This window comes from Oryctolagus cuniculus, chromosome 10 (genome assembly GCF_051225735.1).
Source record: "Oryctolagus cuniculus isolate XC-2025 breed Fujian yellow rabbit chromosome 10, ASM5122573v1, whole genome shotgun sequence".
Classification (NCBI taxonomy): Eukaryota; Metazoa; Chordata; class Mammalia; order Lagomorpha; family Leporidae; genus Oryctolagus; species Oryctolagus cuniculus.
Genome location: NC_142876.1, coordinates 46,699,426 through 46,713,591, shown reverse-complemented (window position 1 = coordinate 46,713,591; position 14,166 = coordinate 46,699,426). Strand labels below are relative to the sequence as shown.

The window sequence follows — 14,166 nt, the reverse complement described above, 5'->3', positions numbered from 1 at the left end:
GGTCAGATGCGGGTGTCCTAAGCAGTGGCTTAAATGGCTGCACCCCAATGCCCTAGCCACAACACCCATTCCAAAATACCTATTTTGAGCTTTTTTCAGGTGACATATCATATGTCATTTTCTACAATTAAACATATGCAAAGAGGTCAAGTTTTATAATTTTCATAGGTACAGGAGGAATTAAAATTCAGTTAGGTTAGAAGGTGTAAATGAAGTTTGCTTATAAATATTACTTGGGTATCTCATTTTCATATGAATTATTTGAGACCCGAATCAAGATAAGGAAAATAGAATTTTTATTTGTTCACTATAAATTTAAATAAAAGTTATTCATAACTATTAAATCATTAATTGATGATCAACTGACAATTAACTTATATGAAATAAATCCACAAAATGCAATGTTTTATTGAACTGAATTTATAAACAGTCTAGTGGAGTTTCATAAATTTAATTATTCATATAATTAACATTTAATTTGGGGTGTAAACAGAGAATGACTGAGTTGCACAAGTAAATAAAAAAACAGTCCTACTTTCTCCATGAGATAAATTTTAATAATATTTTGGAAACATTTTAAGTAGACAAAACTGCTTAACACAAATTCATTTCCCATACTTTCTATATTTTTAGAGGTTTTTCTCTTGCTTAACAAGAAATCTACCTTTGGACATTAATTGTACTTTTACATTGATATAAATTTTCTTTTTCATACTTAAAGCAAGCATAAGAAAAAAACATGAACACAAACATATGAGCTAATATTTGGCTAATGATTTTTAAATCCTCAAGACATTCCATATCTACATTTAAAACCATAACTTATTATGATATATTCCAATTTTATATTTTAAAATTGCAAAACTAGCATCATTGTCAGAGTAATGTGTATATCAAAAAACAGAAATTGCAGTATCATCCTCAAATTATCTTACAATGGCTATAAAATCATGCATTATGGGTAGCTTAGAAAATAAAATTCAAATTATTAAAACTACTTTTTTCTTTTCTTGCATTACCCAACTCATGTGAGGAAATACCTTTTACTAGAAATTTTACCTGAGAATAAGACTAAGACTAATCACAAAATGTTTTTAAAAACTCATTTTTTTCAAGTTAACTAGTTAATAGGCTAAAAAATATAACCTTTGTCTGCATGAGAAATTGTCATGTGATGTATGCTATTATTGCTTATAAATTTGTAGTTTGCCACAAATGGCTAAAAGAAGATATTATTTAAATGTGTAATTATTTTGAGATTAGGTGCTTTGACTAAAGAGTAATTTATTTGCTCATCTGTTTTTTCATTTGAGCATCATTGAGTAAATGTTTGGTCAGTGTTGATGTGATAGATACCAATTTTCTAACCTACATGTGCCAGACACCATTTCTGATATTCCATTTTGAAAAGTAATCACAACTGTAGACTGACTACGTGTTAAGTCCCAGTATAGATGACAGCTCAGTTTTTGGTCTATTGCTTAATTCTTGTGTATTAGGGTTCCAGCCTAATGCCTTCAGGGTGAAAGTCACAGAACTGATGGGCCAGCATCAAACTAGAGTGCATGTTCTTGCCAAGCTATTTATAATTTTAGATCTTACCGACCAAACGAAACACAAGTATGAGTCCAGGCTAACCCATGAGCATCAGAGTTGCCATTCTTTTCCTGGAAATCGTCTCATGAATTCCTTGGCAAATCTCTGCTGCTCAAGCTGCTGGGAGCTTACTCTAGTCCTTGTCTTTCCAACAGTGCTAGAAGCTGTAAGGAGCTGGTAAGTTATCCACGCGGGCAGAGACCCCAGGACCGAGCTCCCGAAAGAAATCCATGCTATGAGCACCCTCCCTAGGGAGTGAAAAATGTAGTAAGAAATGAGTTTTTTTCTTTCTTTTTTTTTTTAAACAAACTGACGACTGCACTTAAGAATAATTGAAATTCTTTTTAAAGACAAGTAGAGAAAAAAGCAATTCTCTGGCACCCAACAAAATATTTCTAAAAGCACAATTCTCCTCAAGATTTTGAAGAAAATATTTAACTTATCCATCTAAAAGGAAAATTCATTTTCAATGAGCTTCCACTATACCCAGCTCTCCTACATTCTCTTCCCTAGCACACAAGAGTTCAAATAGCAGGTACAAGACAGCACACAGTCCCACAAAGGTAGTATCTACATGCATGTAAAAGAAAATTAACAAATGCAGCCTTAATTTCCAAAGAGCCTCCAAGTAATGTCAGACAAGGAGCATTTAGGGAAACCTCATACTTAGAGTATCTTACTGTGTACATGACGCAAAGTTTATCTCCAAAAAACAGTAGCAGATGCTGCTAGTGTTTACATCCAATAAACCCTGAAGTTTGTATTTGTAGATGGTGCTGTATTAAAAGCACACTTATTACTTTGCACACGTCTTTGCTAATGTCCTAAATTTGGGTTCCAGATGATCCAGAAACTCCAGGCCTTCTTCTTCCTGCCTATCACTGCAGCAGCCCACGGAGCCGGCCACAGACCCCTTGCCTTCATAGTTGTACGAACGCACGTAGTCTGCAGAGTGTTTATGCTCCTCATCTTGGCCACACAAATACACCTTCTGTTCAGAAAAAGAGCACAGTTTATTATTTTTTTTAAAAAACACCTAAACATATTAGCATAAAAATGATGTCTTTGATTTACCTTTTACTGTTTAATTTTTAATCAGAGTGTGTCCTCTAATGGATTCCTACACATAAAAAATGCACATGATTGGTCTGAATTATATTCACTCATAAACGATATCAAATAAATAAATGCTCCTAGTGATCACAGTTATGAATATTAAGGTGACACATATATAACTAACTTACAATTTCCCATTTGAACATAAAGATGTGTGTACTTGAAATTGACCTCTATAAATTCTTCAACTATTTGGGGGAACCCAATATAAGCTTATTGGGAAACCAATGTAAGGTTCTTATGCTTATATACTATTATATAGTCATAATAGTATAATATATTAAACTGCCTAATATCAAACTATTCTGATTAATCTGAACCCCCCCCCTCAAAAAAAATCAAGGAGCTTAACAATCTATCTGTTTGATTTTGATAGCTGGGACTTCATAACCACATAGAGAATTCAAGCTCACTGAAAAGTATTTATAATTTATATCTGTTCACTACCCTCTATTTCACTCCTGGTGGTTTTTCCGGTAATTTCCAAGGAAGAAGCCATCCATCTTTTATCCTTCATAAACACATCTACATATGACACTCCTAGGTAAAATTTTGAAAGTCATATTTTAAAAATCAAACTTTAAAAAATTAAATCATCTTGCTTTTTGGTCTTGAATCTGAGTTCCATGTCTATTATAATTCAACATGACAAAGGTGATATGTTCCAGGTGCACAGGGAGTGAAATAGTTGGGAAATCCAATTCATAAATAGAGCTCAACTTTCACATAACAGAAACTTGAAAACATTGGAACTTACTTCACCAAGCCGAGGTTGGGTGAAGCTCTGCCAGTCCGTGTATGCATATCTGCCAGTGTCCATCATTCCTTGCCCTGCTCCTTTGCTGGACTCTAAGGTCTGATGTCCACCTCCTTTGCTGGAATCCAAAGTGTAGCCTCCTTTGACCATCTCAAAACTTTGCTGCGTTTTGATTCCCTGGCCCCCAAGGGTACCAACAGACATGCTTGTGTCACAAATGTTGGACGTCTGTGTGGGGAGCCTAATGTTTGCTTCCTAAAAATAAAGTTAGAGCTATAAAATGAATGAATCAAATTAAAACTAGCAATACACTTTCATTTCTTCCTTATCAGAGGCAAATCAGCTAGCTGCTCTCCCTCAGTTCCCATATGCAAAATTGGGATAATGTAACCAGGACACAAATGCTGTGGGTTGAACTGGGTTCTCCTAAAATTTCATGTTGATGTCCTAACTCCCAATACCTCAGATTGTGACCTTGTCATTATATAATTTCATATATAATTATATATATATATATAAATCAGGTAAGATCAAACTATTCTGAATTAATGTCATTCCTTACAAAAAGCGGAAATTTGGATACAGACTTTAACACAAGGACAATGTAATGTGACGATTTGATTTATACTGCCATAATCAAGAACTATCAAGCTGGAGAGAGACCTGGAGCAGATCCTTCTCTGGGGCCTCAGAGGGAGCAACTCCCAGTCAACTCCTTAGTCTCGCCTTCCTAAGTCTCCAGAACTGTGTGTTTGTTTCCAGTCACTCAGTTGGTTATGGCAGCCTTTGAAACTGATACAACAGGATTGTAAAGGTTAAATGAATTAAAACATGCAGGTCCGGGACCAGCATCTGGCCCTGTAGATAAGAAGTCACTGGTTAGGATGCCTGCAGCCAAAAATAGAGGGCCTGGTTTTGAGTCCCTGCCTGTTGACTCCAGCTTTCTGCTAATGAAAACCCTGAGAGACAGTAGGTAACGGAGACCTGGGTCGAGTTCAGGCTTCCACCTCAGAGAGGCCATTTGGGAGTAGACCAGGAGGTTGGAGTGCTGTGTGTGTGTGTGTGTGTGTGTGAGTGAGCCTTTCAGCCTCTCTTTAAATAAATAAATAAATAAATTTTGCGGGCCAGTGTTGTGGGTCAGTGAGTTAAGCCATCATTGTGACACTGCCATTCCTTACTGAAATGCCAGTTCATGTTCCAGCTGCTCTGCTTCCCCATCCAGCCTCTTGTTAATGCTCCTATGAAAGCAATGGATAGGCCGGCGCTGTGGCTCACTAGGCTAATCCTCCGCCTTTCGGCGCCGGCACACTGGGTTCTAGTCCCAGTCGGGGCTCCGGATTCTGTCCCAGTTGCCCCTCTTCCAGGCCAGCTCTCTGCTGTGACCCGGGAGTGCAGTAGAGGATGGCCCAAGTGCTTGGGCCCTGCACCCACATGGGAGACCAGCAGAAGCACCTGGCTCCTGGCTTCGGATCAGCGCGATGCACCGGCTGCGGTGGCCATTGGAGGGTGAACCAACGGCAAAGGAAGACCTTTCTCTCTGTCTCTCTCTCTCTCACTGTCCACTCTGCCTGTCAAAAAAAAAAAAAAAGAAAAGAAAAAGAAAGCAAGCAATGGATGATGGCCCAAGTACTTGGGTCCCTGACACCCATATGGGAGACCTAGATGGATTTCCTGACTTTAGCCTGGCCCAGAAGTGGCTGTTCTAGGCATCTGGGATATGACCCAGTGTAAGAAGATTTCTTCTCTCTCTCCATCTCTGTCACTCTGCCTTTTGAATTAATAAACAAATCTTAAAAAGCAAAATTTGCACTTGGAACTCTGTGGCATAAAAAGTTCTCGATGAACATCAACTATTATTATTTTTGCTATTATTATGTAATCCTCAAATAGTCATCATTGAATCACCAGATAATTCAAAGGGAAATGAAATCCTGTTTACCATCACTTCTTCTCCAGGTCCTTCAGTATTTGATACAATTAAATTTTGCTGGGCTACATCTTCTGGAAAACATTTCTTTACTGTTCTCTGAGCAGTGACACAGAAACATGTGAACAGAATACCTAAAAATACAAAAGATTGATGTAAATAGTGTTTTTTTTACTATAGTATATATCAAATCATTTGATTATATGATTTTTTAAACACGTTGCATAGATTTTTTAAGTTTATTTCATAAATTGAGATCTCTTTAGATCATAAAATTTAAAATAGAATTTTTTAAAAATGCATTAGTAAGATTAATAATAGCTCTTGTCCCAGCTCCAAAATTAACTTATATGTGTCTCTCATTTCTTCAACATTGAAGAGGCAACTTTATTTGACTAAAATCTCAGATAGTATTATTGGTATTAAATTCATATGGTAACACTTTAAAAAAAGACTGAGAGAACAACAAAACAAAAAGCATTACACATAAAGATACAAGAAAGGCAATTACATAAAATGGGTGTTTAGTTTTGAAGGTGCACATAAATTTATATAGTACTACAGAAGCTTGCAGTTGAAACTCTAATGAATGAATTAAAGCACAGTAGACCATGGGAAACAGAGAGATAGAAAGAGAGGGAGCAGTCTGGGCAACATTTCTAATAGTTTTCCATCTTCAGAAAAGTGACTTGCAAAATGCAAAAATCTTGGATCCCTGGGGCCAGCACGGTGGCGCAGTAGGTTAATTCTCCGCCTGCTGTGCTGGCATCCCAAATGGGCGCCAGTTCTAGTCCCAGCTGCTTCTCTTCCAATCCAGCTCTCTGCTATGGCCTGGGAAAGCAGTAGAAGATGGCCCTTGTCCTTGGGCCGCTGCACCAGCTTGGGAGATCTGGAAGAAGCTCCTGACTCCTGGCTTCGAATTAGCGCAGCTCCCACCATTGCGGCAATCTGGGGAGTGAACCAGCGGAAGGAAGATCTTTCTCTCTGTCTCTACCTCTCACTGTCTGTAACTCTTCCTCTCAAATAAATAAATAAAATTAAATAAAATAAATCTGGGCTCCCTTGTGCATCATTTTCCCTTGATAGTATCATAAGACCATTTTCTACTTGTTGGAATCTTCTAAAGATATATGCTAAATCACTTTATTAATAATAATAGAGCATAAACATCTAAAAATTTTAAAACTACCTATTTTCACTCTTTTTTATATTTATATGCATTCCCTATATAAGCTAGATGCTTGAAAAACTATAATACTTTATAGGGGAGACAATCTTCATAACTTTATCCTTTATTTCCAACTTACATATGAAAAACTGAGTCCAAAAAAAGGGAAATGATTGACTCAGCGATTTGAATTTTACTTTAAATAATTTTATCTGCTCTTAGTGATATACTTATTCAATGACATGGGATCCCAAGTCTTAAAGTAGATGGAGGAATTTGAAAAGGGCACATTCACCAAAGGCTATCAATGTCATTGAAGAAAAGAACTGCCATATTGTTTTTCTAAACAGATACTATTTCAGCAAGCACAGAGATACTTACATAACAACAATGCAGATCCCAAAGCCATGGAAAGAATGGCCCATTTTCCAAGTATTACATTTGATGGTTTAACATCTCTCTGACTTTTAACATCCATCCTACACTCAGATGGAATAGTGCAATCACACACTTTCACTGATAACACATGTTTTGCAGCAAAACCATGCCTGTCTTGTATTTGGACAGGCACGAAATAATAGTTATAATCGAGATTTTGCCGTTCACGAAGGATAGCACGTTTACCTAGAGGGAAAATGATAGAGAAAATGTATATTGATACGATCTTTCAGTGGGAATATTATTCCTCTTTGATATTCTTAGGGAGAAATTAATATAGAATAAAGACTAGTGAATCCTTTTTCTGTCTTAAAAATTATCTTGACTTTTCAGAAAAAATAATTGATATCATTTTAGACTTACATTAGACTAATCTATATCTTACAGGTTATTCAAATATTCACTGAAAATGAATGTATATGTTTCCTTAAAAGATATTCAGAACAAGAGACTAACCTTACTACAAATATATTTTAAGGTATTACCCTAAAATGAATGCATATTTCCTAAAATGAATGTGTATTTATTACAATGAACTACAGTGAAAATAAAGCTCATCAGGCATGTTGAGTTCATATTGATTACAACATTTAACAGAATTACTTACCATCTTTTGATTCTAAAGTCCAAAGTTTGTTGGCAGAATTATCCAGAAAGAATTGAAAAGGTGGACCATTTTCTGGCGCATCTGGGTCTACGGGTTCTAGAACAGCAAAATCCTTTTCGTGACGACAGATGGTCACGTCTTTATCGATTTGTGGTGGGTGATCATTAAAATCTTCCAAAAGAACTACTAATGTCCCAGTGCAGGAACGGCCAACTAAGATAAAATAAAAGTAGGTTGTTTTTTCACTTAAAATTTATTTTCGGCAACTTATGTTATACACAGATGACATCTGTTTTCTGCTAGCTGCCTGAAATCAGTTTGCACATTGTTTCCCAAATCTCTACAGGATTAGTACAAAATAGTGACATAGTACACTTCCTTGAGGACTGGTGGTTGGATCCGATGATTCCTTCAGGTGTTTTCCAAAGCTAAAAGGTGTGAGGTTATGAGGATCGTCACTACAGAATAACCTGTTGGACACAAAGCTGATTCTTACATCTTTCTGGGAAGCACACATAATTCATCCTAAGAGTATAAAGACTCTACATTTGTTCATCTGTTCATCTGTCATCTTAGCTGCTGCTACTTTTCCTCACGTATTCTCCACTGAAAACTTGTCAAGTTTCTCATCAAACCCTCTTGGCACTCTCCTTCCTGTTTGCTTGGGTACATTCTGTTGTCCTTGCAACACTAATGCCGTCTCTTCATGAAACTGACTGCAACCTCTAGAGTCAATGGTGGCCATATTTTCCTTTGTTTCCTCAGAACACTTTGCTCATACCTTGACTAGCACATACTATCTGTTCATCACCACCATTATTTACCTAAGACTTCACACATAAGTCTCAATAAATATTTTAATTAAAATAATGCCTACTGAGGCTGGCATGGAAAAGCAGGTTAAGCCACTAAGCAGGTTAAGTTGCCACTTGAAATGCCCCCATTCTCTATCAGAGTGCCTGTTCAAATCCTGGCTATTCCACTTCCGATCTGGTTCCCTGCTAAGGTCCCTGGGAAGCAGGGCATAATGGACAAACTTTGAGTTCCTGCCACCCATGGGGGAGACTCCCAGATGGAGTTCCTGACTCCTGGCTTCAGGCAGGCCCAACCTTGGCTATTTCAGCTACTTGGGGAGTGAACTAGCTGATGGAATCTCTCTCTCTCTCTCTCTCTCTCTCTCTCTCTTTCCCTCACCCCTTTCTGTTTCTCCCTCTGTGTAAATGTATCTTTAAAGTAGTGCCAATTACTTTTGTTTAAGAGATAATGAAGTTCAAAACATGTTCAAATTCTACCATTTGTGATAATAAACTGCTGTAAATAGCATAATTTCAAAACTGAAATAAATAAAAATTGATTGTGTAATTTCTCATTTTTATAAATGCTGGTCTAATTTTTGAAATACATATGTTGGATTTATCATAAAGACTATTAAAATTACATGCAAATTCAATCCATTTTTTCTTTAGTTTAAAATAGTCTTTAAATCACATAATAAATAAATATCATGTAGTGTATTTTAAGGAAGTTTGTTCTGTTGAGTAACTAGAAAGCCAATTTATTCAAAATAATTTTTTATAAAATAACTATCTATTTTAAAACTATTCTATCTGAACAAGTTTTAAAATATATAAAAATAAAGAAGTAATACAACTATGAAGAAAATAAAGTGTAATAACATATAAATATTTTGAGACTGACAGAAAATTGTTAGTAAAGATAATAAAAGTAACTTCCTAATGAGCAAACTAAGAAAATTAATGTGAAAAAGAAGCTTTTGCAAGTAAAATGTTTAGTTACAGATACTATACTTGAGTTGATATGAATACTATGAATTTACCTTTAAAATTTAAGTAGAGATTCTTTTTATGTCAAGATAGAAATCATAGTTTAAAAATCTAATGAAAATACATCAACCACGGGAAAGCAAATCAGGGTTCATTTAGTTTTACATTCAACCAACATTTATCACATAACATTATCATCTATCTCAATTTTTGTTTTATTTGGTCTATAAAATCAGAATGAAAGATTCTGAGCATTATTTAAAATGGATGACAAGCCAGAACTGGAAATAATGTCTTAGAAGAACATTTCCAAAAACTACAAAATGTTGACAGTAAATCTTTTTTTTTAAGATTTTTATTTATTTGAAAGGCAGAGTCCCAGAGAACTGAGAGAGAGAGAGAGAGAGAGAGAAAGGTGTCTTCCATCTGTTGGTTCACCCCCCAGATGGCGGCAATGGCCAGAGCTGCACCAGTCTGAAGCCAGGAGCTAGGAGCCTTGGGCCAACCTTCACTGCTTTCCCAGGCCATAGCAGAGACCTGGATAGGAAGTGGAGCAGCCAGGACTCGACCAGTGCCCACATGGGATGCCGGCACTGCATGCGACAGCTTTACCTGCTACGCCACAGCACCAGCCCTAGTAAATTTTCAACTTTGCTTCCAGAAAATAGAGCCCAAAATAAGCAACACCTCAATAACGGGGATTCTGGGAAACAAAAGTTCTCCTCTGCTACTTAAATGTTTCCAGTAACCAGAAGCTTATTGTATTATGTATCAGCCCTCTGCATGTACACAGTTATTTAATTAATTGTTAGGAGGACTTTAGGTTCTTTCCTATTAAGCTACAACATGCCTGATAATAATTTCTTACAATTCAGTCATGGCTCTTTGAATTGTTCACACAAAATATTTACCACTTCCACCTGATAACTCTTGAACAATGGTTATTTTAAGAAAATTCATTTCACAGAAGGCAAAAATAGGACTGCATTTTGTAATGTTTAAACTTAATTTCCCATATTAGATCCAATTGCTCCAAGTGCCACGTGCCTCTGGGATTGTAAAGCTCTTTGTAGTGAATCATAACCTGATCCTGGAGGTTCACTGAGCTCTCAAACAGAGTAATGTTAATTATTAGCACATGCATAAAATAAGCATAGGCCAAATTCTGTGCTAGATATTTGGTGAAGGAACTGTCTACCATATAAAGGAACCCTTTTACAAAGTTGAGCTCATAATCAAACTACTTAGAACAGAATGCACATGAGAAATCATGGAAGTACCCTTTCATAGAGAAAACACATCACTTGCTATATTAGCACATTATTCCCAGTGCAGAAGTGCTGAAAAGTTACAGAGAGAAGAACTGAATGAAGACTAGTTGGAACTATAACAGAAATTGTCGTTGCCATTCACTTGACATGTTTAAGGCCACTGAATTTCAAACAGGAGGAAGGAGGTAATTCTAGGGAGAAGGTATGGTCAACAGTGCTGTTGAAATGGACAGCAGGGAAACCAGCCTGACTGACCAACAAGATTAACACAAGCAGCACAAGGAGGTAAGTAGGATTCTAAGAAAGATAAAATTCCTAAATCATCATCCACAGATGTTTGTGAGCATCAGAACAATGCGTCCACACACACACACACATGATCTTCATGAAGTTCACAGAAAACATTTGTTGTGGAAAAACAATGCATGGATTTCAAATTTTTTCAGTAAAATAATCTTATATTTTTATTTCCATTTTTTCACAGACTTTTTAAATTGCCCTCATATTAGGACTTTTGGGAAAAGTTTAAAAAATAATTGATCTGGGGCCGGTGCTATGGGTTTGGGGTAAAACTGCTGCCTGCAGTGCCGGTATCCTATATGGGCACCGGTTCGGGTCCTAGCTGTTCCACTGCTGATCAAGCTCTCTGCTACGGCCTGGGAAAGCAATGGAAGATGGTCCAAGTCCTTGGGTCCCTGCACCCACATGGGAGACCTGGAGGAAGCTCCTGGCTACTTACTTCAAATTGGTCCAGCTGTTTCAGCCATCTAGGGAGTGAACCAGCAGATGGAAGACCTCTCTCTCTCTCTCTCTCTTTCTCTCTCTCTGTCTATGCTTCTTGGTAATTCTGCCTTCCAAATAAATAAATAAATATTTAAAAAACATAGCTGATCCACTCACTAATTAGGATGTGCAGCACAGTATTCCCATCCCAAGGGAATGGAAAAAGCTGAGTAAGAAAAAAAAATCCTGAATGGGCAGGTTTGTGTATGAATCACCTTGTCCTTCCTGTATGAATTGTAAGCAGTTGAAATATTCATTGATTTAACCTTTTATCTCTCTTTTAGTAAATTTGGCTCTTGCTTTAAAATTACAGAAAAAAGTAGGGGCAAAATAACTGAAAAAACATTCTCTATTTTATTATTAAACTGTCAAGGGAAAAATGAATAAACATGAAAACTTTCACTGCTGACTTTCAACATGTGCTAATTTCCATGGGGTTGGGTGTGTATTTGCTCCTATATTCACTGATTCCTTCTAAAGAAATCCAATGATTCTATAGAGGAAGCATTGCTGTATCAGTTAGCTCATGTGGAACATGACGTGTAGTTAAGAAAGCGGAAATCTTGGATTAGGAAAACAACAAAAACAATGGGCTCTGTTACTAAAGCCCAAACTCATTTACCTTTATTACTTATGTAAATTTGCCTCAAATGAGTAAGTATGTAATTGGCATGATGAAATAAGACAGTTTAACTTCCATATATTTTGTTTTAATCTCTACTTTGTATATTTTTAAAATGTAGACATTAATATAGTAGTATATGTGTATAAATAAACATACTGGGGCCAGCACTGTGGCACAGTGGGTTAAAGCCCTGGCCTGAAGCGCTGGCATCCCATATGGGCACTGGTTCTAGTCCCAGCTACTCCTCTTCCAACCCAGCTCTCTGCTATGGCCTGGGAAAGCAGTAGAAGATGGCCCAAGTCCTTGGGCCCCTGCACCCATGTGGGAGACCCTGAAGAAGCTCCTGGCTTCAGATCGGCACAGCTCTGACCAAGCAGCCATTTGGGGAGTGAACCAGTGGATGGAAGACCTCTCTGTCTTTATCTCTCTCTGTAACTGTCTTTCAAATAAATAAAATAAATCTTTAAAAAATGCAACTTTAACAAATGAATATTTATAAACATACATTTAAACATATTACAATTGGTTTACTGAGAAGAGTGTGTGTTCAAAAGTATGTGATTGAGATAATTAATTTGCTGTATTTGAGGACATTCTTTACAGAATAGATTCTAGAATCAACTTTGAAGAGAGATTCAAACCCTAGTAAAACACTTATAAGAAATGGTTTGATCATTTCTTTGGGAAGTAGATCAATTTATTTTTAATGAATAATTTGTCATTCATTAAGAGATGCTGAAAAGAATCCTATATTGAACCCAATTGTTTTGTGTGGGCTGAATCATTTCAACAGGTTCAAATCATAAAAATCTAAACTTGTTGTTCTAGTGAAAGGTGAAAGGTTATACATGAACTTTTTCTTCTGAATAAAACAATAATCCTTGGGTACGACACCATTTTCTCAGCAGAAATCAAATATGGGTCTTAAGACTTTGGCCATTTGCTACCTAGTAGTTTTGTGTTAGTGATAAACTGGGGCCTAAATTAGCTGTTCTTCAATACAATAAGCAGTAACAACGCAAACACTGCATTAAATTTTGATCTGGAAATAAACAGATTGTACCCCAAGGTTTCCTTAAAAAGATACCTTATGTTTATATTTTATTTCTAGAAAACGGCACTCACCTGCATCCACTGCAACTACTGAAACATTATATTGGTTGTTTTTGACAAATTTTGATTCTCTATCTAGTTCTTTTAAAGTTCGTAAGTCGCCGGTGTTCTCATTAATTTCAAACCAGTTATCTTCATCTCCTACCTTCTGATACCTAATTTTTAAAAACCAAATATAAATGAGCAAATCAAAGAAGAAGCATAAATCTTAAAAATTTTCATTTCAAAAAATACATCCAAGTTTCTTAAATTTAAAATCAATTCCTGTCCCCATTAAAATTAAAGATCTTTTCACAAAGTGCATTACCTTAGGCCCTCACCACTGTGTGTTTCTGGGTCCAGTGCTTTGTATCCAAGGAGTTCCTTGCCAGCTGGGAGGCCATCTTTACTCTGAATAACTTTCACCGGTGGCTGGCACTCAGGGCCTTCATCACTGTCTTTAATGTTCACAGTGACAGTTGTAGTACACATCGTGGGAGGTTGTGAGTTTGCTGCTTTAGAGAATTGTGCTTCATTAAGTACACCAATTTGCAAAATAACTTGGCGACTGACTTCATAGTTCAATGGCTGTTCAATAAACATACTTTAGTCAATATACATTATTATGTAGAAGATTTATGATGATGATGTCAATTTTAAATAGCAAAGGATTACCATTTTTACTTTTCAAATGTTGTCAAACCTTGGTGCTAACATAGTTCAAGACATTTAGCTTCCTAAAACAACATCGTCAAATGCAAAATTGTTGATTGCAAATTATTTAAGATTCAACCAATTTTTTTCTCTTCACTTTTTTGGAAGCTCCTGTTTTCATTTTTTATTACAATTGTAAATATTAATTAAAATTAACAAAAATGGCTGCAAGCATAATGTTTTGTCAAACTTTGTTTTAAATCTTTGTGAAACAAATCAAGAGAAATTGTATGTTACTATAGTTTTAGAGATATTTATTTATTTATTTTTTACATATTTATTTATTTA

At 36.2% G+C, this 14,166-nt stretch overlaps 1 protein-coding gene across 3 annotated transcripts in view; it reads right to left on the bottom strand.

The window, feature by feature from the left end:
- Nucleotides 1-280: 280 nt before the first annotated feature.
- DSC1 (desmocollin 1) overlaps nt 281-14,166 on the bottom strand; it is a 31,968-nt gene continuing 18,082 nt past the window's right edge. For 2 of the 3 annotated variants that reach the window (XM_008261174.5, XM_089305223.1), the window contains 7 exons: nt 13,493-13,752; nt 13,198-13,340; nt 7,610-7,822; nt 6,946-7,188; nt 5,409-5,530; nt 3,470-3,724; nt 281-2,587 (listed from right to left, as the gene is read on the bottom strand). In XM_008261174.5, the coding sequence (XP_008259396.3) occupies nt 2,393-2,587; nt 3,470-3,724; nt 5,409-5,530; nt 6,946-7,188; nt 7,610-7,822; nt 13,198-13,340; nt 13,493-13,752 (1,431 nt within the window). In that variant the 3' untranslated portion in view covers nt 281-2,392. Of the gene's footprint in view, nt 2,588-2,670; nt 2,717-3,469; nt 3,725-5,408; nt 5,531-6,945; nt 7,189-7,609; nt 7,823-13,197; nt 13,341-13,492; nt 13,753-14,166 lie in introns of all 3 variants that reach the window. The other variant, XM_002713481.6, reaches the window with a different exon arrangement.